At 37.6% G+C, this 23,397-nt stretch overlaps 3 protein-coding genes across 5 annotated transcripts; all 3 read left to right on the top strand.

Annotated features, from left to right (window-relative positions):
* Positions 1–2,573: 2,573 nt before the first annotated feature.
* On the top strand, positions 2,574–9,059 carry LOC135696235 (uncharacterized). Of its 2 annotated transcripts, none has more exons than XM_065215559.2 (9): positions 2,574–2,714; positions 3,399–3,597; positions 3,962–4,159; positions 4,869–5,151; positions 5,789–6,208; positions 6,591–7,086; positions 7,445–7,688; positions 8,227–8,300; positions 8,753–9,059. In XM_065215559.2, exons 2-9 carry the CDS (start codon positions 3,399–3,401, stop codon positions 8,909–8,911), a joined length of 2,073 nt encoding a protein of 690 aa, XP_065071631.2. In that variant the 5' UTR covers positions 2,574–2,714; the 3' UTR covers positions 8,912–9,059. The 2 variants fall into 2 exon arrangements, with proteins under 2 accessions (XP_065071631.2, XP_088968655.1); XM_089112529.1 differs by having other exon boundaries at positions 2,619–2,754.
* On the top strand, positions 2,616–23,355 carry LOC148958570 (uncharacterized). Of its 2 annotated transcripts, XM_065215554.2 has the most exons (10): positions 16,237–16,310; positions 16,792–16,954; positions 17,644–17,842; positions 18,207–18,404; positions 19,140–19,422; positions 20,080–20,499; positions 20,882–21,377; positions 21,741–21,984; positions 22,523–22,596; positions 23,049–23,355. In XM_065215554.2, the coding sequence occupies exons 2-10, from the start codon at positions 16,901–16,903 to the stop codon at positions 23,205–23,207; spliced, it is 2,127 nt and encodes a 708-aa protein (XP_065071626.2). In that variant the 5' UTR covers positions 16,237–16,310; positions 16,792–16,900; the 3' UTR covers positions 23,208–23,355. The 2 variants fall into 2 exon arrangements, with proteins under 2 accessions (XP_088968654.1, XP_065071626.2); XM_089112528.1 differs by lacking the exons at positions 16,237–16,310; positions 16,792–16,954 and adding an exon at positions 2,616–2,714.
* On the top strand, positions 9,203–17,783 carry LOC135696234 (uncharacterized). Its single transcript, XM_065215558.2, has 10 exons — positions 9,203–10,265; positions 11,858–12,056; positions 12,291–12,488; positions 13,240–13,522; positions 13,956–14,375; positions 14,767–15,262; positions 15,625–15,868; positions 16,237–16,310; positions 16,792–16,954; positions 17,644–17,783. Exons 1-9 carry the CDS (start codon positions 10,254–10,256, stop codon positions 16,945–16,947), a joined length of 2,082 nt encoding a protein of 693 aa, XP_065071630.2. The 5' UTR covers positions 9,203–10,253; the 3' UTR covers positions 16,948–16,954; positions 17,644–17,783.
* Positions 23,356–23,397: the final 42 nt, after the last annotated feature.

Here is a 23,397-nt window from a genome sequence, read left to right on the forward strand (position 1 = left end):
GCAAAGTTATCCCTCGAAGTACTACAAGAAAGTCATGAATTCACACTAGACGCGTTTTTTGACGATGCCCATATAGCTTCGCATTTTTTGACGCGATGAGTGCGCAGCACCTTTTTTCAGCGATGCGTCATTTTGCGCCAAAGTTGGACAAATCCAACTTTGACGCCCCAGAATAAGAGTTGACTTGCGCAAAAATGGTCGCAAAATATATCAACAAGGATCGTTTTATCGCAGCGCGAAACATCTGTTTTTGCGATGCAAAGAAGAAAGAATTTAAAGACGAGTCTATTAGTGAGACGCGGCGCAATCGTGACAGGTCTAGTGTGAATTCAAATTTTTTCATGATCTATTCAGTCTTACTCCGTGTGCGTTGTGCCACCCGGTCTAAAATAGGAAATTTTCATTTCCTTGTTTTACTGATGACCTTTTAGGTGGAGATGCGGATGACAAGTTAGGTGAGAGGAAAAATGACGTGTTTGTTTGGTTTTTCCTTATTTCTTGCTAATAACCAACACCTAACCTTCCTTTAAGCAATATTCCTTTAAGAATAATTCATGACCTCATGTAATAGTTATTCTATGCGAATTCTAGAAAATCTTTAATCCAAAAATTTTCATCATGACCAAATTTCGTCCCATTTCGAATTTTGTCGATAAAAATTTCGTCACAATATTTGTCCGAAATTTTGTCATGACGAAATATTTTGTACACGCACATTTAAGCAGTAGCTGTCAAAGTAGAAATGTTTCGTTCCTAACACTTTGATGGTTTTGTCAGTACCGAGCACCCTCTGTCAGTGAATCATAAACGGTCAAAGCTTCAAGTTTTCAAGGAATCGTTGGATCTGATCGAGGCAGAGTTCTGCAGAAAGTCTGGGTCAGTCGAAACAGCTTTATAGGAGACCATATAAGCTCCTTCTCCTCGTTTCGCCTCGAGAGACTCACAACTCTACATAAATATGCAGCAAAAAGTTTCCTATTCTGAAAAATGTTTGAGGAGCTTGGTGTTTTTTTCTCCAAGCAGCGTGGTAAGTGTTTTCGGTAACTGGGCCAATGATTTGATGAGATCACGTATGTTATGCGACAAATTATGTTTAGGTAACTTGGCACCTTTATTGTGTTTAGAAATCATAACTAAAAACACAAGTGCACGATCATATTTTGTTCTTAACAAGAAACAACAGAAAACAAAAACAAAATATGATCATGTATTTGTGTTTTTAATTATGATTTCTAAGCACCGATTTCTAATTTCTAAGCTCAAAAGTACCGAGTTACCTAAGTATAAAGTGTTGAAAGTCTTCTCTCGATTGCTTAGAGATGTGACGTGACCAGAAAGCGAGCTCGGGAAGATAGATTTAGCGATAAGAGTTTTGACCACAGCATGGAGAAACCCCAGCCCTATACAAAACTTCATTTTAAACTTCGCCTGCGTTGGGCATGGGGTGTTTGCCACCCAAACTCCCCTGACCTGGCTACGGGCTTGAACATTGTATGGGGGGGGGGGACGTTGAATAACAAAGATGAAGAGTTTGTTCCAACACTTTTGGCGGACATTGTTGTAGACAGTTGACGAGTCCAAGCAGGGGTGGGTTTAGGCAACAATAATGGGGGGGTGTGTGTTTATTGGATTTTGGTGCCACATCCTTCAGGAATCGCCCACATTCAAAATTCGGTTTTTAACTTGAGGTATAAAAGATAGGAAAATAATTAAAGTAAAACAATGGCATTTTTTGTTACTTCTGACAAAAAAAATGTTCTTTACCGAATGGAAGCCAAATTTATCAAAGGACTCAGAAATATTGGGGGGTGTCGCACCCCTGCACATCACCACCTCCCCCTCCCCACAAAATCCGTTCCTGAGTCCAAGGGAAAACGAACTCCTTCTGTCTATATGAAAACAGAGTCTAATTGGCTGGCCTAAATGAAAAGATGGCGGTGTTTGCTCAGTTGTATTGAAATTGCCGTCATTACGATATTCTCGTGAACAAGTATGAGCGAGCACAAGTTAGTTTTAGAAATGAAAATGAGTAGAAACCTTTTTCGTATTAGATATTCAACAGCTACTTGCAAGATTAATTCTAGGGGGTCCTTAAGTTGATCTGTTTGTACTTTATCATCCTGAATTGAGAAGAAACGGCCATTTTGAGGTGAATACCACCAGCAATATAAAGTTTCAATTAACTCTTAAAATGAACACTTTGCTCTTTAGTGGAGTGGTCTTAACATTTTCTAAAATACACCTCAATCTATCGAAGAGCACAGCAAATACTGCTAAAAACGTTGCCATGACAGCGATGCTCATACTGGAAAACATTTATCTAGCTGGGATAGCAATTTTACTCGTATAAGTAGACTTTTGTGGACATATCAACATCTGGCTGCATTATTATTGTACATATTCAAGAAATATCGCTTCAAAATCTTGCCGAAACAATAGCAGCAGTGTACTGTGCTGTTTACTTAGAAATGGATAATGATAAATAAAAGTTGCGATTGTTTGTCACCAGAACGTTTAATTAGATTTTTGAGTATTTGTTTACTTTCATGGTGTTTATTTTTACTTTTGTATGTAAGTATAAAAGGCTGTAAGCTCTACAGTCGAGATTAGTTTTGGATCCAGCATTAGAAGTGCTGATCTTTAAGAGGCAAGAGCGAGCTGAACGTCAATCAAAGCTATTCCAGAAGCATTGTGCAAAGAAAGACAGCCTTGAGGTAAATTTACAGAGTAGGCGTATACAGGTTTTGCAAAAGGGTAATATGTAATAATAATCAAGATTTTTATATAAAATCGCATAATACCTTTTCCTTTGCTAAAGGGTTGATAGTGCACCTTTTGTGTAATGCTCTAGCTTGATGTACAAGAAAATTATTTTAAAGTCTCCTTACCAACCATTTTTTTTCATTTTGCTAGCCATGCCTAATCCATGAAAGAGATATTTCAAAATGATCACTGGTTATTCGATACTAACATCATTGAATGAATATATAAAATATATCAACAAGCAAGGCAGAATATATTGTTTTTTCTTTACATTTAAAACTAAATCCTGGAACCTGCAACTTCAATTCTATGAAACTTAAACCCTTGTCATGTTATTTTTTTGGTGCCTTAAATTACTTTGCTGTTCATTGAATTAGTTTCTACATGTTTAAATATATTAAATTAACAAAACGTACGAAAGTATGGTAAAGGAAAGTATGGCTGAGATTAATTCTACAGACCCATTTGATGGAGCTAAATACTTGATACCTTTGATTGAAGATTCTGTCAAATTTCAACGAAGAAATCTAAATAGAATTTGTATAACTAAGAACATCTGAGACATAAGCAGCTTTGTATTTTACCCCACTCTTGACATTACTGCGTTGTCTTAGAATTTCATTTGCAATTTACAGATGTTACAAGTCAACGTGTTTCTGCTGTTTTTCCTTGGCTCTTCGTTGTGCTACGACTGGGCAGACACAGCCAAACGTGCAGTTGATGAGCAAGCAAAAGAAAATGAAAACATTCGACAGGAGCTCGTCAGGCTCGGAAGACAGATGATGCTTCAGCAGTTTTTTACGGAGGAGCGTGTAAGGTCTGAAGGAGGTTCAGGTAATTGATGGCAACTAAGTATAAAGCGCTCTAAGTTTAAAAGCAACTGTTTTAAAATGATCTAAAAAGTTTTTTTTTAAAAAGATAATGAACTTTCTTATTAATTTTTTACACAAGTGACAGATACATTTGTGCATTTCTGAGAAAGAGAACATTTTCGGCAACATATTTGTTGTTAATTTGCAGCAAATAAGAAAGAGCAACACAGATGATGCTGCCCCACAAGGATCGTCAGTGTGTACTCTTTTAATCGTTACGATCAGTAAAATCCAAGACATGGGCACAATGTTAGTTATTTTATAATAAAAGCCTTAAGCTACTTATTTGGCTTATCCTATAAAACTCTATATTTCGCTTTTAATAGGTTTGAAACAAATCAGAATCCACAATGTTGGTTTGAAAAACTACTTCTCAGCGACCCACTCTGGAAATTCGATGGCAGCGGTGCATGACCATGCAAATAACATTAGAACTGTAGGAATGGGTGAATTTGTGGCTGTTCTCAATGGAGTCGAATTCAGGACACGTCATAACGACTATCGTTTGTACATGGCATCCAACGGTAAGAGCTATTTGCATTATTCCTCAGCCCATTACCATAGAATGTCAATACTGTTGAAGGAGTTCACAGAATAACGCAGTTTTATTAATGCATCGGTGATAATATGAATAACTTACTAAGCTAATACAGCAATGCTCTTTTATATGTTTATTGCAATGTTCTAGAAGTTCTAGAAAGTATCATTTCAGAAGGTTCGAGAAAATGGAAATAATCAATTCTACGGGTACACTAGAATGATAAGAAATAATAAGCTTGAATGTTCTACAGTATTTTGACAGTCTGGTAAGAGTGTATATTTCCAACAAATACTTGGTTTACTTTGCTGTTACGCTGTTAAGCAAAAAGTGGGAAAATTTTCCAGCACACATGCTGTGTTTGCTTTCTATAAGACGATGCATTTTTCATACCCACGCCTTGACAATCGGCTCAGCAGCGCAGTCGATTGGAAAACATAACAATAGTCTATTGTGTACTTCAGCCAATTGTCAAATGGTCATATAAGTTCATTGGGGCCTAGTGTCTTAAAACATTGCTTGTGTCGTTAAAATTTCAGTCCTTTAAGGGGCCTGGCTATGTAAACAAAGATACCTCTAAGATGTTCCCTTATTTGTCAGATAAAACACGAGCAGGATGCGTGTTTCGTTCGAGTTTACTCTATCTGTTTAATGAAGAGCATTATGTTTGAAGCTGCACTACAATTTCCTTGCAGATAAAAAGTATCATGGAAGTCAGGACATTCCCTTCCCTGATGTTCCTCCAGAAGTCCTGCAGCATTCAAAGATCGAAGACCAGACCAAGGAAATGAGAGAATGGTTCAAAGCGTGGAGAGACCAAGATCATTCGACAAGAGATTATCGTAAATACTTCAAGCCAGTTCTTTGCTACTTGGAAGGAGCATGGACAAGGCCAGGAAATTCCATTGATGAGCCATTCCACAGTGACAGACATTTCGTTGATGCAAAAAATTGGTTTGATCTCCAAGAAAAATTCAGGTATAAAAACAATCAGAGTTAACAGGGAAAGCAACTATTTTGATGCTTTCATGACTTTTTTCGTTAGCATTACCATTAATGTCTATGCAATGCAGTCAGGCACTGCAAAGAGAAACATTATTCAAGGTTTTTAAGATCATGGCCTAGAAAGATGTTTTAGTAGAAGCAAAATGGTCCTACATATAAGCTCGAAGCGTGTTTTTATCAGAAAGTAAAAGGGTTTGGCATTTTAAAAAGATGAAAGAAGAAAGACTTCTAAGATGATGTATTTTGTTTGTGCCTACAATACGACTGGAGTTTAGATTTTACCTCCAAACAGTGAATTATAAATAGTATCGCTGCTAAGGCAGATAGTAAAATGAACTTGGAAAATTTAGGACAAATGCTATAAGAGTTGCAAGGTGCTGAAAAACCAACTCTTCTAAAGCACGAATGCAAGCACACCTTCTTGTCTTTTTGCCAGGAGTTCAAGTCACGACTTGAAATTTTTTCATGAAGTTTCATTCAAATAGCGTTATATGCTTTAATGATTGCATTCAGTGTCCTTATTTGAAAAGCCTCGTTATGAATTTCTATAATATGTACACCTATCTAGATGATTAGAGTGGAGCTGATTTGAAAAATCTCGTTCCTGCAGGTTCACCTCCTACACTGGCTCAAAAAGCATCCTTGAAAACCTTCCATTTCTCCCAACGACCATAATGCGATATGTAAATGAAACTATCCCCGTTTTGGCACAGTGGAACTACAGAATCAACTGTCACCCATTGAAGAAAGAGGTACCATTAAGCAAATTCAAGCTAGTTGACGATGTCGCAAACAGAATGCGCTACAAGAGGTCCCACCATCAATATCTGCATTCAAGAGCAGCAAGATTCTCTCTAGATGACAGCGGCCAGGATCGTCCAACAACAAGGAGTTTTCTTGACGATCTTATGGAAGAAATTCCTGGAAAAGACAACTATGCAGCAGATTTGAAGGATATTGGCTTCAATGCTGAGGGGGCCACGCTCGACCCTGTCACTGGCACGGTGAAAAACGTCGGATTCTACCACAGGTTAGCTCTCTAACAAAATTCTCTATCAGGTCTGCATCATTGGCTAAAAAATTTTAAAATTCAGCTCCGCAGTTTAGGATTTGGCGTTCTGTCACCTATATCTTACTGACGTTCTGATTGATAAAGGTATCAGCTAGTTCTGAAATATAAAAAATGCCAATTCATACAATAAATAACACGTTATTTGATTGGCTAACTTTATGGATTGGCTCGTTGTTAGTCATTTTTATACCAGTGAGATTAAGACTTTCGACTATTGCTGTCAGGAAGCAGCAAGTTTTTGATCGGCCAAAACGAAACATTCTGTTGAGAAATGTCATGAATTTATTCATGAATTTAGGCACAGGTCAAGCTTATATCCTCCATGTCTTTTATACTTCAGATTGTACAAAGTTGCTAGGCGAGATGCTATGGGACTCTCCCTGGTCCATCGGGGTTTCTCTGACGAAAACATGTTCTGTGCCATGTCGTCCCAAAAAGAGGTTGCAGGGTTGGAGGTGCCCAACCCTAAAAAATGTCGCTGGGTTATTCCTCCAGGTGGGGCATGGAGAGATCGCAAGCGGGTGTGTGATATGATTCACCAAAAATGGACATGGGCCATTCCACTGGAGGTGATCTACCTGACACCTCTGCAAAAATGGAACCCCCATAACATTGAGTACAAAGGAGATGCAAACAGTGCACCAGGAAAGACGGTTACTGCTGACAAAAGGTATGGCCAATGTGGAAAAGACCTGAATGACACATCAACTGCTCATAATGGAACAAACAGCCGTGCCTACTACCTCACCCCTGGTAGCTTTTTCACTGGCACAGAGCAGAATATAGACGCTGCAGATACATCTGGTCGTTATGGCAAATGTATTCTTGATAGACAGGTAGAAATCTGCTTGATTCATTCTATGTGGTTCTTTGCTTCCCAATTCATACATGTATTGATTGAATTATTTAACATAAATTATCATATTCGTACTACTTAATCCATATAAGTGAGTAGCAGAGTATAAGGCCGAAGAGGAAGAGCACATGGCATATATCATACTTGAAATAGGCAAGTAACAAATACATTCAAGAGCAATTCATCATAGACTTCATTTTCAATCAAATATTGTAGAAACCTCCAGTGATATATTTGTTTAAAGTTTCATTCTTATTTCGCTTATCATCCTGCTGTTACTATATTTCGCTTATAAACTTTTTGAAAAAGATGTTTGATGTAGCTTTTTCTTTTTAAAGGGCAAAAAACACAGGTTGATGGCCTCTGGTGTAAGAATTTTCTTACCAAATATTCCCGAAGTCGGAATATTAAGAACAAGATACCCAATTATGCCGGTCCATGGTGAAGGGGGATCAGTTTGGAAGGAGCTGAATGCATTGAAAGAGATCGTTATGAACCCGAAGGCACACGAAAGAATGCTTTGGGACAGTGACGTCAAGACAGCTACGGATTCTGAATGGGAAATGTCACCATCTCGCATTGGTTAGCAGACGCTTTAACCTTAGTCTTAATCTTCACCATCACCAAAATATAAATTTTGTTTCTACAGCACATGGCCTTACCTGGTTTTGGTTATGAAAACTGCTTTTCTGTTTTATAAACAGTGCACGTGATGACCCTTAAAGTAATTTCTTTTAGCAACATCGAATTGAAGGGAATATTGATTCAAATAATAGGTGGGCTGCCGAAAAGGCTTTTTTCAGCGATACGTACCTGCGCATGTAAGCCCTCTGTCCTTGCAAAATTAAGCAATTTTTTCATTTTGCAACTGAATAACCCTTTACAATCAGCCGCTTAGTCCTTTACCCTCCTTGAGTGTAGGCATCCCTGCTCTTACAAAGTTACCCCTCGACAAGAAAACTCTACTTTTTACTCAATAAGAAGAAGTCTGCAGCTTGAAGGTTTTTCTGAGCTAGGGCTAGCAATTGTTTAAAGAATGAGTTTTCATATCGTTTTGAATGGTCAGAGCTGCACCAACTCTGCCAAGTGCTTCAGTTTATACAATTCTCTTCTTTTGTAGGCGCTGAGCATACACACACTGTTTTGTTGACTCCAGATGAAATGTCACAACTTAAAGGTGGCAGAGAGTTGCAGGTAAGTAACAAATAGCTTATTAGATTTTGTTCTTTATAATGCTTCTTCATGAACTGTTCCATTTTTTATTCTTTTTCACGTAGTACCAAGTATGTATATGTTTAGCAAATCGGGAAATATGTTTAGTATTTCCAAAACTTTGCTCTTTGATTTTCTTCGTTAGCATTCAGGTTTTAGTTTAATTTTGAAACTGAAGTTGAATGATGCTGAGAAAATAATGAAGACTAGAACTGTAAGGCCAACAAGCACGAACTGTCTTTGGTGAGTGGCCATATTTGATACATGTCGATCCTCGACTGTGTCCAGACAGATCCCAGGTCGTGTCCAGAGCAAGACCCATTGCTCACAATCAAGTTTAAAAATGTAAGCTTTGATAAGGGGGTTAATTGCCTCCGTTACCTCTCTAAATGATAAGTCGTTTTTGCATCATATATTATTCTTCGGTCTTTCAGGTAACAACAAGTTTAGCCAATGGCCATCAGCATTTCCTTAACATCAGATGGCACTCAACAAAGAAAATAGTGTACTATACCAGGTGCAGTGGCCAGTCTATTTGCCGTGACAGGCACGCAACGGACTTCAGTGCTTTGAATACAGATCCTTCATCTTGATGTTCTTACACTTCTCAAATAAACATTTTCTTTATTTTATTTGTAACAAAAGCACAAAGCACTGGCTTAGCACCAAGAAAGTGTTATTATTGCTTAAGATTTTCCTTGTCATGAACTTTAATTCTATTTGAATGAATGCACTTGCAAATGGAATTTTTCCTGCCAATTTTTCTGAAAACTTGGTGTTGGAACCTGCTCGATTTCTGTTGGGATCTTTTTCGAATAATATAAAAAAGAGAAGCAACTTTAGTTTACGTTTTCTGCTTGGATTTAAAAAAAGTCCTTAGCTATCTTCGTGCCGAAATATAGATCCCAATTATTCGATGACCAATTGGAATTTGCTATAGAACAATATAATTCCATCGTCACAATATTCTATACATAGCCCTCGAATGTTAAAAAAGGCCAACAAAGTGCTAAGTATGGGGGTTGGCTTACCCATTACATTTTGACATACATGTTTGATTCAAATGTTCTGTTGTCTTTTTTCTGGGATGAAAAATAACTAGGCATTAGAAGTCAGGGCTAGAGCAGAGCAGACCTACCGAGAGAGGTTGAAATGAGTTGAATTCTGAGAAGCTTAAGACAATTTGCTCAAGATGATATTTCCAAAAAATTGAATAGTGTAATAGAAATAGATAGTGAAATCAGGCGCCAGGGACGCCTGTCAAAGCTTTTAGGGTGCAAAGGACCAAAAGGGGCAAAAATACAAAAATAAAGAAAATTCTAAATTTTCACTACCTTTGCAGTGCAGAATCCCTAGGTTTGGGCTTAACTTAACTTCCCTGAGAAAACCTTACTTGTGACAAAAATGGTTTGCTCTTTGCATTGTACAGGTCATATCTGTCATTTGCTATGACGTATTGCACAACAGATAACAAGGATTTCATCTAAGGTTGACGATTTCCCCTCCCACCCATCTGTATCAAATACTCGCGATTCCACGTCACACTGTGTCCACGTACACCACGCATTTCAAATATTACACCCCTTCTACTTGTTTGTGAATCATGACACCGTTGCAATATCGCCCATCCGGCAATATCGCCCTAAACTTTGCTGATTCAAAGAGCTAATTGTTACTTGCATGTCTTTTGATAGTTAAATTTTATCCACTTAACAATCGAATCTGCCCGTGATTACACGCACAGTGATCTTAAAAGAGACGGGTTGCGCCTTGCCTTCCAAGGTTTCATGTGTACTGTATTGAAAACTTGATTTGTATTGTATTTTCCACAATAACGCCTCCAAACCACCTCCCAAACCAGACAAAACAGCATATAAAGAGCTGGCATTTGCAATCAGGCATACAGTTGCAGTACAATAGACGTTCTACAGCAGCATGTCATGCAAGGTAAATTTTCCTTATCAGGTTCAGTTTCTCTAATATCTTCAAGAAATTATTGCGAATGAATATCGCTACAACGTAGAGCATGATATTTTTACATTGTCAGGTACCTTACCTCGCGTCATCCCTTCCACTGGAGTATTCCAGAGCATGTTATCGCTCGACTTATTAAACTCTGATTCATTTACAAATGGCTTGGCTCTTTTTTGTCGTTATAGTATTATATCAATAAATAATTGGTATTTAATAATTGTATTGTATCGGTGTTAATAATTCATTTGATAATAGCCGTTCAAAATGGCTCCTTAATAACAATTATCTTTACGGTTGATGTTTTTTGCAAATAAGCAAAAGGTTGATGCAAAGAAACTTTAAACGGAGAAACTTTAAAACCTGAGCCTCCATATAAACTTTGTGTGCAAAGCCTTCATTGCCCAGGAATCTTCTTTTGAATTCTTATTAACTTATGCTAATAAACCATTAACAGCATTGGGTAACCTTTCGTAATTTGGGACAGGGCAAATTTAGATCACCCACAATTTGGGAAATTTACTATTTTTAGAAGATAACCTATACTTTTAAAATTGTTATAATTTATGAAATTGTGCTGAAACTTTAGCAAGCGTGGTATCTTTTGACTCAGTTTGTCTGTGCCTTTAAATTCATGTCATTTGCTATAAGGAAATGTGTAATTTGGGACAGCAATCTTAAGAGTAAGATATATTACCAAGAGAGAAATATAGAAAAAAAATTTCCTCATTTTAATTTTTTACTATCTAAATGTATATAAAGAGTTTGATTGGCTTGTCTAATAGCTGAGGTTGAGAGCAGTGGTAGGATAAAAACCCAGAAATTTTCCCAAATTACCCCGGTTTACCCTCGGCTCCAACGCAAGTTGGAAAGTTGGGGAGAAGGGAGTGTTTTGCAGCAATTTAGGGTTCATGACCCCGTGCTCCTTGCTCACTGTGTTCGTGGAACCTGGGTAGGATTCGCAAGGAAAAACATCTTTAAAGCGGTCATGGGTATATCATATTTCTGATAGAAACACAAGCCAAACACATCTCAGCCAACCATCAGCATTGTTTACAAAATACATTTTTGAATTTTTCAGTGTAAATTGGCGATCTTTTGGCTTTTTAAGCATGACACACTTAAAAATGCTAACAGTAATGCAAATATATGAATTTATATTTATTGTCTTTTACTTACAATGCAGCCCCGGCATCGTTCCCTGTGCACATCTGAGTTCTTAATGAAAAAATTCTTTGTTCTATAGTTTCCAGTTACTTTTTAAGGCTGACCTTCTGAGGGTTTGATAAAAACCTTTTTTCCCAACAACATTATTACAAAATTGCAACATTACAGAAACATTACTGCCTGTACAAAATTTTTAAGAAAATATACGCTAAAAATAGTTTATTGAGAAACATTTTGGGACTGGACTGCCGAGCCCTTATTATAGCAAATGCCCTTGCACGTGACTTTTCTGGCTCATTCTGATTAAAATAACGACTTTTTCTTGCTAATGTGCATTGTTTTATATAAGTTATAATACTTTCAACAAAGTTAAATGCATTTCGCTTATCGATTTTTTGTAGATGATTTTGAATGGGGCACTGTTACTGCTTTCTGTAAGCGCCACACTGTGTGCCAATTGGGCAGATACAGCAAGGCGCGCAGTGGAGGAGCAAGCAAAAGAAAATGAAAACATTCGACAGGAGCTCGTCAGGCTCGGAAGACAGATGATGCTACAGCAGTTTTTTACGGAGGAGCGTGTAAGGTCTGAAGGAGGTTCAGGTAAAAACTTATGTAAAGTACACATTAAAACAAAGAATTATTGATTTGGCCTAAAGTAATGCAACTCAATTTGGAAAGGAAATTGTTTACGTTAACTGAAGCACGCGATACTTTTTCCCTTGTTTGCTGGTATGTCAATAAAAAATATCATATTTTTTATTGATTGATACATTGTTTTCGAAATTCAGGGCTTTATCTTTTCATAGTTTCATTATTAATTTCATTTTTCTATAGGTCTGAAGCAAATTAGAAATCATAATGTTGGTTTGAAAAACTACTTCTCGGCGACACATTCGGGGGGTTCAATGGCAGCCATCCATGACCATGCAAATAACATTAGAACGGTAGGAATGGGTGAGTTCGTGGCTGTTCTCAATGGAGTCGAATTCAGGACACGTCATAACGACTATCGTTTGTACATGGCATCCAATGGTAAGAGTTTTGAGTTTTTCCCATTCAGTAATAGACTTGTAAAGTAATGACGTCACGAAGCAGTATTGTAGAATATGTTAAATTGACTATGTTATCAAAAAAGCAGTTAGATAAATCTAAATGTTCAAAAACAGTATCTTTTACAGATTTTCTGAGATATGGTCATTGAAAGACCTGCGCTTTGTGAATGAATTACTGTTACTATGGTCTAGTTCATTAGCTTTAGAACTAAGGCCGAATAACAGAGGTGTGGGTGGGAAAGCGCCTGTGCTAATTTGGCCATATCTTGGACATCCTGTAACACATCTGACTGATTCCACTTACTAATAAGTATTTTATGGTGCTTTTCCAGGCAATTGTGTCAAAATTCAAACATTTTAACCATAAGTTAAAAGCAGTTTGTACCAGGTTCAAAAGTCTTGCGTGTACACGAGGACGCGGTTTTTGGATCAACATAGAGCCAGTTTCTGCCTTGAGCGGAGCCGGTTTTGGTACTGATTTATATATATACAAATAATCACTGGTCTTTCCATCTTATTCTCTCGGAACTTTATTCTGACGTTTTATATTCTGAGGAGTGTCAGACGAAGAAGCTTTCAATATGCTGTAAAATGTTGTGCTGCAGTATGCTTTTTTCAGAGCAATTTTAAAAGAAGTATTTCCTTTCCTGAAACTTTTCTTCCCAAATAAAGACGGGAATTGGGAATACGGGAAGTGGGAATTTCACCGTATTTACCAATTTTTATCATAGACAAATCTTACCATGGGCGGCAGGACATTCCCTTCCCTGATGTTCCTCCAGAAGTCCTGCAGCATTCAAAGATCGATGACCAGGCCAAGGAAATGAGAGAATGGTTCAAAGCGTGGAGAGACCAAGATCATTCGACAAGAGATTACCGTAAATACTTCAAGCCAGTTCTTTGCTACTTGGAAGGAGCATGGACAAGGCCAGGAAATTCCATTGATGAACCATTCCACAGTGACAGACATTTCGTTGATGCAAAAAATTGGTTTGATCTCCAAGAAAAATTCAGGTGAGATAAAAACAGTCAGTGAGATAATGGGTTAACAGGAAAATCAACTATTTTGATGCTTTCACGACTTCTTTCGTTAGCATTACCATGAATCCCTTTGCAATGCTATCAAATAAGTTAAAAAATTTTTAAAAGGTTTTAAAATCATGGCCCAGAAAGGTTTTTTTAGTAAATAGTATCGCTACTTAAGGCAGATATGAAAACAACTTGAACTTGGAAAATTTGGGACTAAGAGTTGCCAAGTGCTAAAATACCAAATCTTCTGAAGCACAAGTGCAAGCACACCTTTCTGCCTTATTGCCAGGAAATGTCAAGATTCAAGTGTTCTTCTTTGAAAAGCCTCATTTTAAATTTAATCTGTAATAACATGTAAACCTTTTTTGACGGTAAGATTAAAGTTGATTTGACAAATGTTGTTCCTTCAAACCTGCAGGTTCACCTCCTACACTGGCTCAAAAAGCATCCTTGAAAACCTTCCATTTCTCCCAACGACCATAATGCGATATGTAAATGAAACTATCCCCGTTTTCGCACAGTGGAACTACAGAATCAACTGTCACCCATTGAAGAAAGAGGTACCTTTAAGCAAATTCAAGCTAGTTGACGATGTCGCAAACAGAATGCGCTACAAGAGGTCCTACCATCAATATCTGCATTCAAGAGCAGCAAGATTCTCTCTAGATGACAGCGGCCAGGATCGTCCAACAACAAGGAGTTTTCTTGACGATCTTATGGAAGAAATTCCTGGAAAAGACAACTATGCAGCAGATTTGAAGGATATTGGCTTCAATGCTGAGGGGGCCACGCTCGACCCTGTCACTGGCAAGGTGAAGAACGTCGGATTCTACCACAGGTCTGCATTTTTCATTATGTTTAGACAGTTTCTGTAGTTAAAAACGGCTATCGTTTATTTTTACTATGATCTGGAGGCCATTGAAATTACGCAGCTACAATAGGGTAGAACTCAGAAATGCCTTTTTGTTCCAACTGATATTATACCTCTATGAGTTTTAAATCACACAATTCACGTATTTTATTTGACCTTCGAGTATTTTACTACGTTTAATAAGCTTCTGTCATGACATCGTCTTTATTGTTAATGGTATTCGGTGTAAAAAGTCTTCAAATGAGATGAAGCAACCAGTTTAGCTTACCAATCCAGCAAAATCAGTTTTTGATTATCTAATGTATATTTTAAACCTATTACGAGTACATATGAAATCGAAGTGTACTTTGGATTTAAGGTCGTACAAAGTTTCAAGGCGAGATGCTATGGGACTCTCCCTGGTCCATCGGGGTTTCTCTGAAGAAAGCATGTTTGCTGCCATGACATCCCAAAAGGAGGTTGCTGGCTTGGAGGTGCCTAACCCTAAAAAATGTCGCTGGGTGGTTCCTCCAGGTGGAAGATGGAGAGATCGCAAACGTGTCTGTGAAATGATTCACCAGAAATGGACATGGGCCATTCCACTGGAGGTGATCTACCTGACACCTCTGCAAAAATGGAACCCTCTGAACATTGAGTACAAAGGAGATGCAAAGAGTGCACTAGGAAAGACGGTTACTGCTGACAGAAGATATGGCCAGTGTAAAAAAGATCCGAATGACACATCAACTGCTCACAATGGAACAAACAGCCGTGCCTACTACCTCACACCTGCCAGCTTTTTCACTGGCACAGAGCAGAATACGGACGCTGCAGACACGTCTGGTCGTTATGGCAAATGTGTTCTGGATAGACAGGTAGAGATCTACTTGATTCGCTCTTTAGAATATTTAGCATAAATTTTCATATTATTATTACTTAATCTATGTAAGTTTGCAACAGAGCACGAGGCCCAAGAGCAAGACATACATGAATTATAATACACATGAATTAGGCCTCCTACGAATACATTCTATAAAAAAACAGTAATGATAGTATTTTTCAGCCCAGTATTGTAAACACTTCCAGCATAATCCTTCATTCTTCCATTCATTTTCGTCATTATGTGATATAGCTGGCTCTTTTCTTTTCATGCTTTTATTCTTTTTCCGTTTATTATCGTGTTGAGTTCTATTCTCTTTTGAAAAAAGATTTTTGATGTTACTTTTTAATTTCAAAGGGAAAAATACACCGGTTGATGGCCTCTGGTGTGAGAATTTTCTTACCAAATATTCCTGGAGTCGGAATATTAAGAACAAGATACCCAATTATGCCGGTCCATGGTGAAGGGGGATCAGTTTGGAAGGAGCTGAATGCATTGAAAGAGATCGTTATGAACCCAATGGCACACGAAAGAATGCTTTGGGACGGTGGAGTCCAAACTACTGCAGATTCTGAATGGGAAATGTCACCATCGACCAAAGGTGATTAATATTTTCTGTGTTGTATTTGCGTCATTATATAAACAGGTCAATGATGCAAACTGATCTGCCTTGTTAGCAAAGACGTAGGAATCATTTTGAAAGAGGGGCACGTGCCTCTCCCGGAAGTTTCGGTTGTTTGACGTCACAGAAAATCTGTCCGTCAGGCTCAGGCTTTGATTTCATCCTGAAAACGAGCCTGTTTTTTGTAAAGCTATTTAATCTTTACTTGATAATTTTGCACAAAATTTTCTTCAGGACAATAAAACTATCATTATTTTAGCGACTGATCTCGAGATTATTCAGGGCACAAATATAAAAGTTTCTCATCAAATGAAAGGTATATATTTATATTTCGCCTTTTCTTGTAGGTTCGGAACACACACACACTGTTTTGCTCACACCAAGTGAAATGTCCCAACTGAAAGGTGGCAGAGAGCTTCAGGTAACCCGTTTACTCCGCTTTTGTCGTAGACACTCAATAATAACATTCTTGTTTGTGTCACATATGAGCTAAATAACAAATGTCAACAGTATTTTTGGGATGCACGCCTTCCCCACTATTAAAAGGCACAACATCTTAATTCTTTTGCATACCATATCTGTTTTCCCTTGCTTTTATGAATATTCTTTCACTTCGTATCGACATTACAAAGAATATGAAGTCCCTAAATTTAAAACTTAAAACAAGGTGTCCTTCAAAAAGGTCCTTTATGTTATTTCACCATTCAAATATATCCAATCATTTTCTTAGGATGCAGACGTTTGGCCAAAAACTGCGTAAAAATTCTCGAGTAGAGATTGACCTCTTTAGATCTACTGTTCTTTAAGAAATTTCCCTTCTTTCCATGATTAAGATATGTCTTTGCCATTTTAGCCATCTGGCATTGCGAAATATAGCTTTGCATCTGGTTTTCACGTTATAGGTTACAACAAGTTTGGCAAATGGACATGTCCATACAGTCAAATTACGATGGAACTCCACCAAGAACTGTATTTTTTACACGCTCTGTAGCGGCAGGAGAACGTGTATAGATGGACACCCAAGAGACTTCGCCCAAACAATCACTGGCACAGACTAAACTTTCAGTTACTGAATCTATCTATTTAGCAAAAGCTTCTTTCAATGTCTTGTAACTTATTTTTGCATTTAATTGTATATTTGCTTTCTATTTTGATATGTTCAGATTGCTGCTCATTTTTAATTTAAAGTTTTCTTTTTGTGTTCAGATCTGTCTTAAAGAAAGCTCATTTTCAAGCCCTTAAAAAATTTCAGAAATCTTACCAAAGTTGTATTTGTAAATCCATGAAAGAGATATTTCAAAATGATCACTGGTTATTCGATACTAACATCATTGAATGAATATATAAAATATATCAACATGCAAGGCAGAATATGTTGTTTTTTCTTTACATTTAAAACTAAATCCTGGAACCTGCAACTTCAATTCTATGAAACTTAAACCCTTGTCATGTTATTTTTTTGGTGCCTTAAATTACTTTGCTGTTCATTGAATTAGTTTCTACATGTTTAAATATATTAAATTAACAAAACGTACGAAAGTATGGTAAAGGAAAGTATGGCTGAGATTAATTCTACAGACCCATTTGATGGAGCTAAATACTTGATACCTTTGATTGAAGATTCTGTCAAATTTCAACGAAGAAATCTAAATAGAATTTGTATAACTAAGAACATCTGAGACATAAGCAGCTTTGTATTTTACCCCACCCTTGACATTACTGCGTTGTCTTAGAATTTCATTTGCAATTTACAGATGTTACAAGTCAACGTGTTTCTGCTGTTTTTCCTTGGCTCTTCATTGTGCTACGACTGGGCAGACACAGCCAAACGTGCAGTTGATGAGCAAGCAAAAGAAAATGAAAACATTCGACAGGAGCTCGTCAGGCTCGGAAGACAGATGATGCTTCAGCAGTTTTTTACGGAGGAGCGTGTAAGATCTGAAGGAGGTTCAGGTAATTGATGGCAACTAAGTATAAAGCGCTCTAAGTTTAAAAGCAACTGTTTTAAAATGATCTAAAAAGTTTTTTTTTAAAAAGATAATGAACTTTCTTATTAATTTTTTACACAAGTGACAGATACATTTGTGCATTTCTGAGAAAGAGAACATTTTCGACAACATATTTGTTGTTAATTTGCAGCAAATAAGAAAGAGCAACACAGATGATTCTGCCCCACAAGGATCGTCAGTGTGTACTCTTTTAATCGTTACGATCAGTAAAATCCAAGACATGGACACAATGTTAGTTATTTTATTATAAAAGCCTTAAGCTACTTATTTGGCTTATCCTATAAAACTCTATATTTCGCTTTTAATAGGTTTGAAACAAATCAGAATCCACAATGTTGGTTTGAAAAACTACTTCTCAGCGACCCACTCTGGAAATTCGATGGCAGCGGTGCATGACCATGCAAATAACATTAGAACTGTAGGAATGGGTGAATTCGTGGCTGTTCTCAATGGAGTCGAATTCAGGACACGTCATAACGACTATCGTTTGTACATGGCATCCAATGGTAAGAGCTATTTGCATTATTCCTCAGCCCATTACCATAGATTGTCAATACTGTTGAAGGAGTTCACAGACTAAGGCAGTTTTATTAACGCAGAGGTAATAATATTACTGACTTACTAAGCTAATACAGCAATGCTCTTTTATATGTTTATTGTAATGTTCTAGAAGTTCTAGAAAGTATCATTTCAGAAGGTTCGAGAAAACGGAAATAATCAATTTTCAAAAAAATAGAATTGAACTATTACTACGGGTACACTAGAATGATAAGAAAGAATAAGCTTGAATGTTCTACAGTATTTTGACAGTCTGGTAAGAGTGTATATTTCCAACAAATACTTAGTTTACTTTGCTGTTACGCTGTTAAGCAAAAAGTGGGAAAATTTTCCAGCACACAGCCTGTGTTTGCTTTCTATAAGACGATGCATTTTGCATATCCACGCCTTGACAATCGGCTCAGCACTGCAGTCGATTGGAAAACATAACAATAGTCTATTGTGTACTTCAGCCAATTGTCAAATGGTCATCTACGTTCATTGAGGCCTAGTGTCTTAAAACATTGCTTGTGTCGTTAAAATTTCAGTCCTTTAAGGGGCCTGGCTATGTAAACAAAGATACCTCTAAGATGTTTCCTTATTTGTCAGATAAAACACGAGCAGGATGCGTGTTTCGTTCGAGTTTACTCTATCTGTTTAATGAAGAGCATTATGTTTGAAGCTGCACTACAATTTCCTTGCAGATAAAAAGTATCATGGAAGTCAGGACATTCCCTTCCCTGATGTTCCTCCAGAAGTCCTGCAGCATTCAAAAATCGAAGACCAGACCAAGGAAATGAGAGAATGGTTCAAAGCGTGGAGAGACCAACATCATTCGACAAGAGATTATCGTAAATACTTCAAGCCAGTTCTTTGCTACTTGGAAGGAGCATGGACAAGGCCAGGAAATTCCATTGATGAGCCATTCCACAGTGACAGACATTTCGTTGATGCAAAAAATTGGTTTGATCTCCAAGAGAAATTCAGGTATAAAAACAATCAGTTAGATAGTGGGTTAACAGGAAAATCAACTTCTTTGATGCTTTCACGACTTCTTTCGTTAGCATTACCATTAATGTCTATGCAATGCAGTCAGGCACTGCAAAGAGAAACATTATTCAAGGTTTTTAAGATCATGGCCTAGAAAGATGTTTTTAGTAGAAGCAAAATGGTCCTACATATAAGCTCGAAGGGTGTTTTTATCAGAAAGTAAAAGGGTTTGGCATTTTAAAGAGATGAAAGAAGAAAGACTTCTAAGATGATGTATTTTGTTTGTGCCTACAATACGACTGGAGTTTCGATTTTACCTCCAAACAGTGAAATTTAAACAGTATCGCTGCTAAGGCAGATAGTAAAATGAACTTGGAAAATTTAGGACAAATGCTTTAAGAGTTGCAAGGTGCTGAAAAACCAACTCTTCTAAAGCACAAATGCAAGCACACCTTCTTGTCTTTTTGCCAGGAGTTCAAGTCACGACTTGAAATTTTTTCATGAAGTTTCATTCAAATAGCGTTATATGCTTTAACGATTGCATTCAGTGTCCTTATTTGAAAAGCCTCGTTTCGAATTGTTATAATATGTACATCTATCTAGATGATTAGAGTGGAGCTGTTTTAAAAAAAATCCGTTCCTTCCTACCTGCAGGTTCACCTCCTACACTGGCTCTAAAAGCATCCTTGAAAACCTTCCATTTCTCCCAACGACCATAATGCGATATGTAAATGAAACTATCCCCGTTTTGGCACAGTGGAACTACAGAATCAACTGTCACCCATTGAAGAAAGAGGTACCTTTGAGCAAATTCAAGCTAGTTGACGATGTCGCAAACAGAATGCGCTACAAGAGGTCCTACCATCAATATCTGCATTCAAGAGCAGCAAGATTCTCACTAGACGACAGCGGCCAGGATCGACCAACAACAAGGAGTTTTCTTGACGATCTCATGGAAGAAATTCCTGGAAAAGACAACTATGCAGCAGATTTGAAGGATATTGGCTTCAATGCTGAGGGGGCCACGCTCGACCCTGTCACTGGCAAGGTGAAAAACGTCGGATTCTACCACAGGTTAGCTCTCTAACAAAATTCTCTATCAGGTCTGCATCATTGGCTAAAAAATTTTAAAATTCAGCTCCGCAGTTTAGGATTTGGCGTTCTGTCACCTATATCTTACTGACGTTCTGATTGATAAAGGTATCAGCTAGTTCTGAAATATAAAAAATGCCAATTCATACAATAAATAACACGTTATTTGATTGGCTAACTTTATGGATTGGCTCGTTGTTAGTCATTTTTATACCAGTGAGATTAAGACTTTCGACTATTGCTGTCAGGAAGCAGCAAGATTTTGATCGGCCAAAACGAAACATTCTGTTGAGAAATGTCATGAATTTATTCATGAATTTAGGCACAGGTATAGCTTATATCCTCCATGTCTTTTATACTTCAGATTGTACAAAGTTGCTAGGCGAGATGCTATGGGACTCTCCCTGGTCCATCGGGGTTTCTCTGACGAAAACATGTTTTGTGCCATGTCGTCCCAAAAAGAGGTTGCAGGGTTGGAGGTGCCCAACCCTAAAAAATGTCGCTGGGTTATTCCTCCAGGTGGGGCATGGAGAGATCGCAAGCGGGTGTGTGATATGATTCACCAAAAATGGACATGGGCCATTCCACTGGAGGTGATCTACCTGACACCTCTGCAAAAATGGAACCCCCATAACATTGAGTACAAAGGAGATGCAAAAAGTGCACCAGGAAAGACGGTTACTGCTGACAAAAGGTATGGCCAATGTGGAAAAGACCTGAATGACACATCAACTGCTCATAATGGAACAAACAGCCGAGCCTACTACCTCACACCTGCTAGCTTTTTCACTGGCACAGAGCAGAATACGGACGCTGCAGATACGTCTGGTCGTTATGGTAAATGTATTCTTGATAGACAGGTAGAAATCTGCTTGATTCATTCTATGTGGTTCTTTGCTTCCCAATTCATACATGTATTGATTGAATTATTTAACATAAATTATCATATTCGTACTACTTAATCTATATAAGTGAGTAGCAGAGTATAAGGCCGAAGAGGAAGAAGCACATGGAATATATCACACTTGAAATAGGCAAGTAACAAATACATTCAAGAGCAATTCATCATAGACTTCATTTTCAATCAAATATTGTAGAAACCTCCAGTAATATATTTGTTTAAAGTTTCATTCTTATTTCGCTTATTATCCTGCTGTTATTATCATTATTTTGCATATAAACTTTTTGAAAAAGATGTTTGATGTAGCTTTTTCATTTTAAAGGGCAAAAAACACAGGTTGATGGCGTCTGGTGTGAGAATTTTCTTACCAAATATTCCCGGAGTCGGAATATTAAGAACAAGATACCCAATTATGCCGGTCCATGGTGAAGGGGGATCAGTTTGGAAGGAGCTGAATGCATTGAAAGAGATCGTTATGAACCCGAAGGCACACGAGAGAATGCTTTGGGACAGTGACGTCAAGACAGCTACGGATTCTGAATGGGAAATGTCACCATCTCGCATTGGTTAGCAGACGCTTTAACCTTAGTCTTAATCTTCACCATCACCAAAATATAAATTTTGTTTCTACAGCACATGGCCTTACCTGGTTTTGGCTATGAGAACTGCTTTTCTGTTTTATAAACAGTGCACGTGATGACCCTTAAAGTAATTTCTTTTAGCAACATCGAATTGAAGGGAATATTGATTCAAATAATAGGTGGGCTGCCGAAAAGGCTTTTTTCAGCGATACGTACCTGCGCATGTAAGCCCTCTGTCCTTGCAAAATTAAGCAATTTTTTCATTTTGCAACTGAATAACCCTTGGCAATCAGGCGCTTAGTCCCTTACCCTCCTTAAGTGTAGGCATCCCTGCTCTTACAAAGTTACCCCTCGACAAGAAAACTCTACTTTTTACTCAATAAGAAGAAGTCTGCAGCTTGAAGGTTTTTCTGAGCTAGGGCTAGCAATTGTTTAAAGAATAAGTTTTCATATCGTTTTGAATGGTCAGAGCTGCACCAACTCTGCCAAGTGCTTCAGTTTATACAATTCTCTTCTTTTGTAGGCGCTGAGCATACACACACTGTTTTGTTGACTCCAGATGAAATGTCACAACTTAAAGGTGGCAGAGAGTTGCAGGTAAGTAACAAATAGCTTATTAGATTTTATTCTTTATAATGCTTCTTCATGAACTGTTCCATTTTTTATTCTTTTTCACGTAGTACCAAGTATGTATATGTTTAGCAAATCGGGAAATATGTTTAGTATTTCCAAAACTTTGCTCTTTGATTTTCTTCGTTAGCATTCAGATTTTAGTTTAATTTTGAAACTGAAGTTGAATGATGCTGAGAAAATAGTGAAGACTAGAACTGTAAGGCCAACAAGCACGAACTGTCTTCGGTGAGTGGAAATATTTGATACATGTCGATCCTCGACTGTGTCCAGACAGATCCCAGGTCGTGTCCAGAGCAAGACCCATTGCTCACAATCAAGTTTAAAAATGTAAGCTTTGATAAGGGGGTTAATTGCCTCCGTTACCTCTTTAAATGATAAGTCGTTTTTGTATCATATATTATTCTTCGGTCTTTCAGGTAACAACAAGTTTAGCCAATGGCCATCAGCATTTCCTTAACATCAGATGGCACTCAACAAAGAAAATAGTGTACTATACCAGGTGCAGTGGCCAGTCTATTTGCCGTGACAGGCACGCAACGGACTTCAGTGCTTTGAATACAGATCCTTCATCTTGATGTTCTTACACTTCTCAAATAAACATTTTCTTTATTTTATTTGTAACAAAAGCACAAAGCACTGGCTTAGCACCAAGAAAGTGTTATTATTGCTTAAGATTTTCCTTGTCATGAACTTTAATTCTATTTGAATGAATGCACTTGCAAATGGAATTTTTCCTGCCAATTTTTCTGAAAACTTGGTGTTGGA

The sequence above is a fragment of the Rhopilema esculentum genome, chromosome 14 (genome assembly GCF_057945365.1).
Source record: "Rhopilema esculentum isolate cy_ngs chromosome 14, ASM5794536v1, whole genome shotgun sequence".
Lineage (NCBI taxonomy): Eukaryota > Metazoa > Cnidaria > Scyphozoa > Rhizostomeae > Rhizostomatidae > Rhopilema > Rhopilema esculentum.

What these genes read in the sequence shown, in the direction of transcription:
- LOC148958570 (XM_065215554.2), top strand. Translation starts at nt 16,901, where the DNA reads ATGGACACCCAAGAGACTTCGCCCAAACAATCACTGGCACAGACTAAA. An exon ending in TGGCACAGACTAAACTTTCA is followed by an intron (nt 16,955 to 17,643) that starts GTTACTGAATCT and finishes TGCAATTTACAG; the next exon opens with ATGTTACAAGTCAACGTGTT. An exon ending in AAGGTGGCAGAGAGTTGCAG is followed by an intron (nt 22,597 to 23,048) that starts GTAAGTAACAAA and finishes TCGGTCTTTCAG; the next exon opens with GTAACAACAAGTTTAGCCAA.
- LOC135696234 (XM_065215558.2), top strand. An exon ending in TTTGTACATGGCATCCAATG is followed by an intron (nt 12,489 to 13,239) that starts GTAAGAGTTTTG and finishes TTTTTATCATAG; the next exon opens with ACAAATCTTACCATGGGCGG. An exon ending in AACGTCGGATTCTACCACAG is followed by an intron (nt 14,376 to 14,766) that starts GTCTGCATTTTT and finishes TTTGGATTTAAG; the next exon opens with GTCGTACAAAGTTTCAAGGC.
- LOC135696235 (XM_065215559.2), top strand. Translation starts at nt 3,399, where the DNA reads ATGTTACAAGTCAACGTGTTTCTGCTGTTTTTCCTTGGCTCTTCGTTG. An exon ending in AAGGTCTGAAGGAGGTTCAG is followed by an intron (nt 3,598 to 3,961) that starts GTAATTGATGGC and finishes CGCTTTTAATAG; the next exon opens with GTTTGAAACAAATCAGAATC. An exon ending in AATGTCACCATCTCGCATTG is followed by an intron (nt 7,689 to 8,226) that starts GTTAGCAGACGC and finishes CTTCTTTTGTAG; the next exon opens with GCGCTGAGCATACACACACT.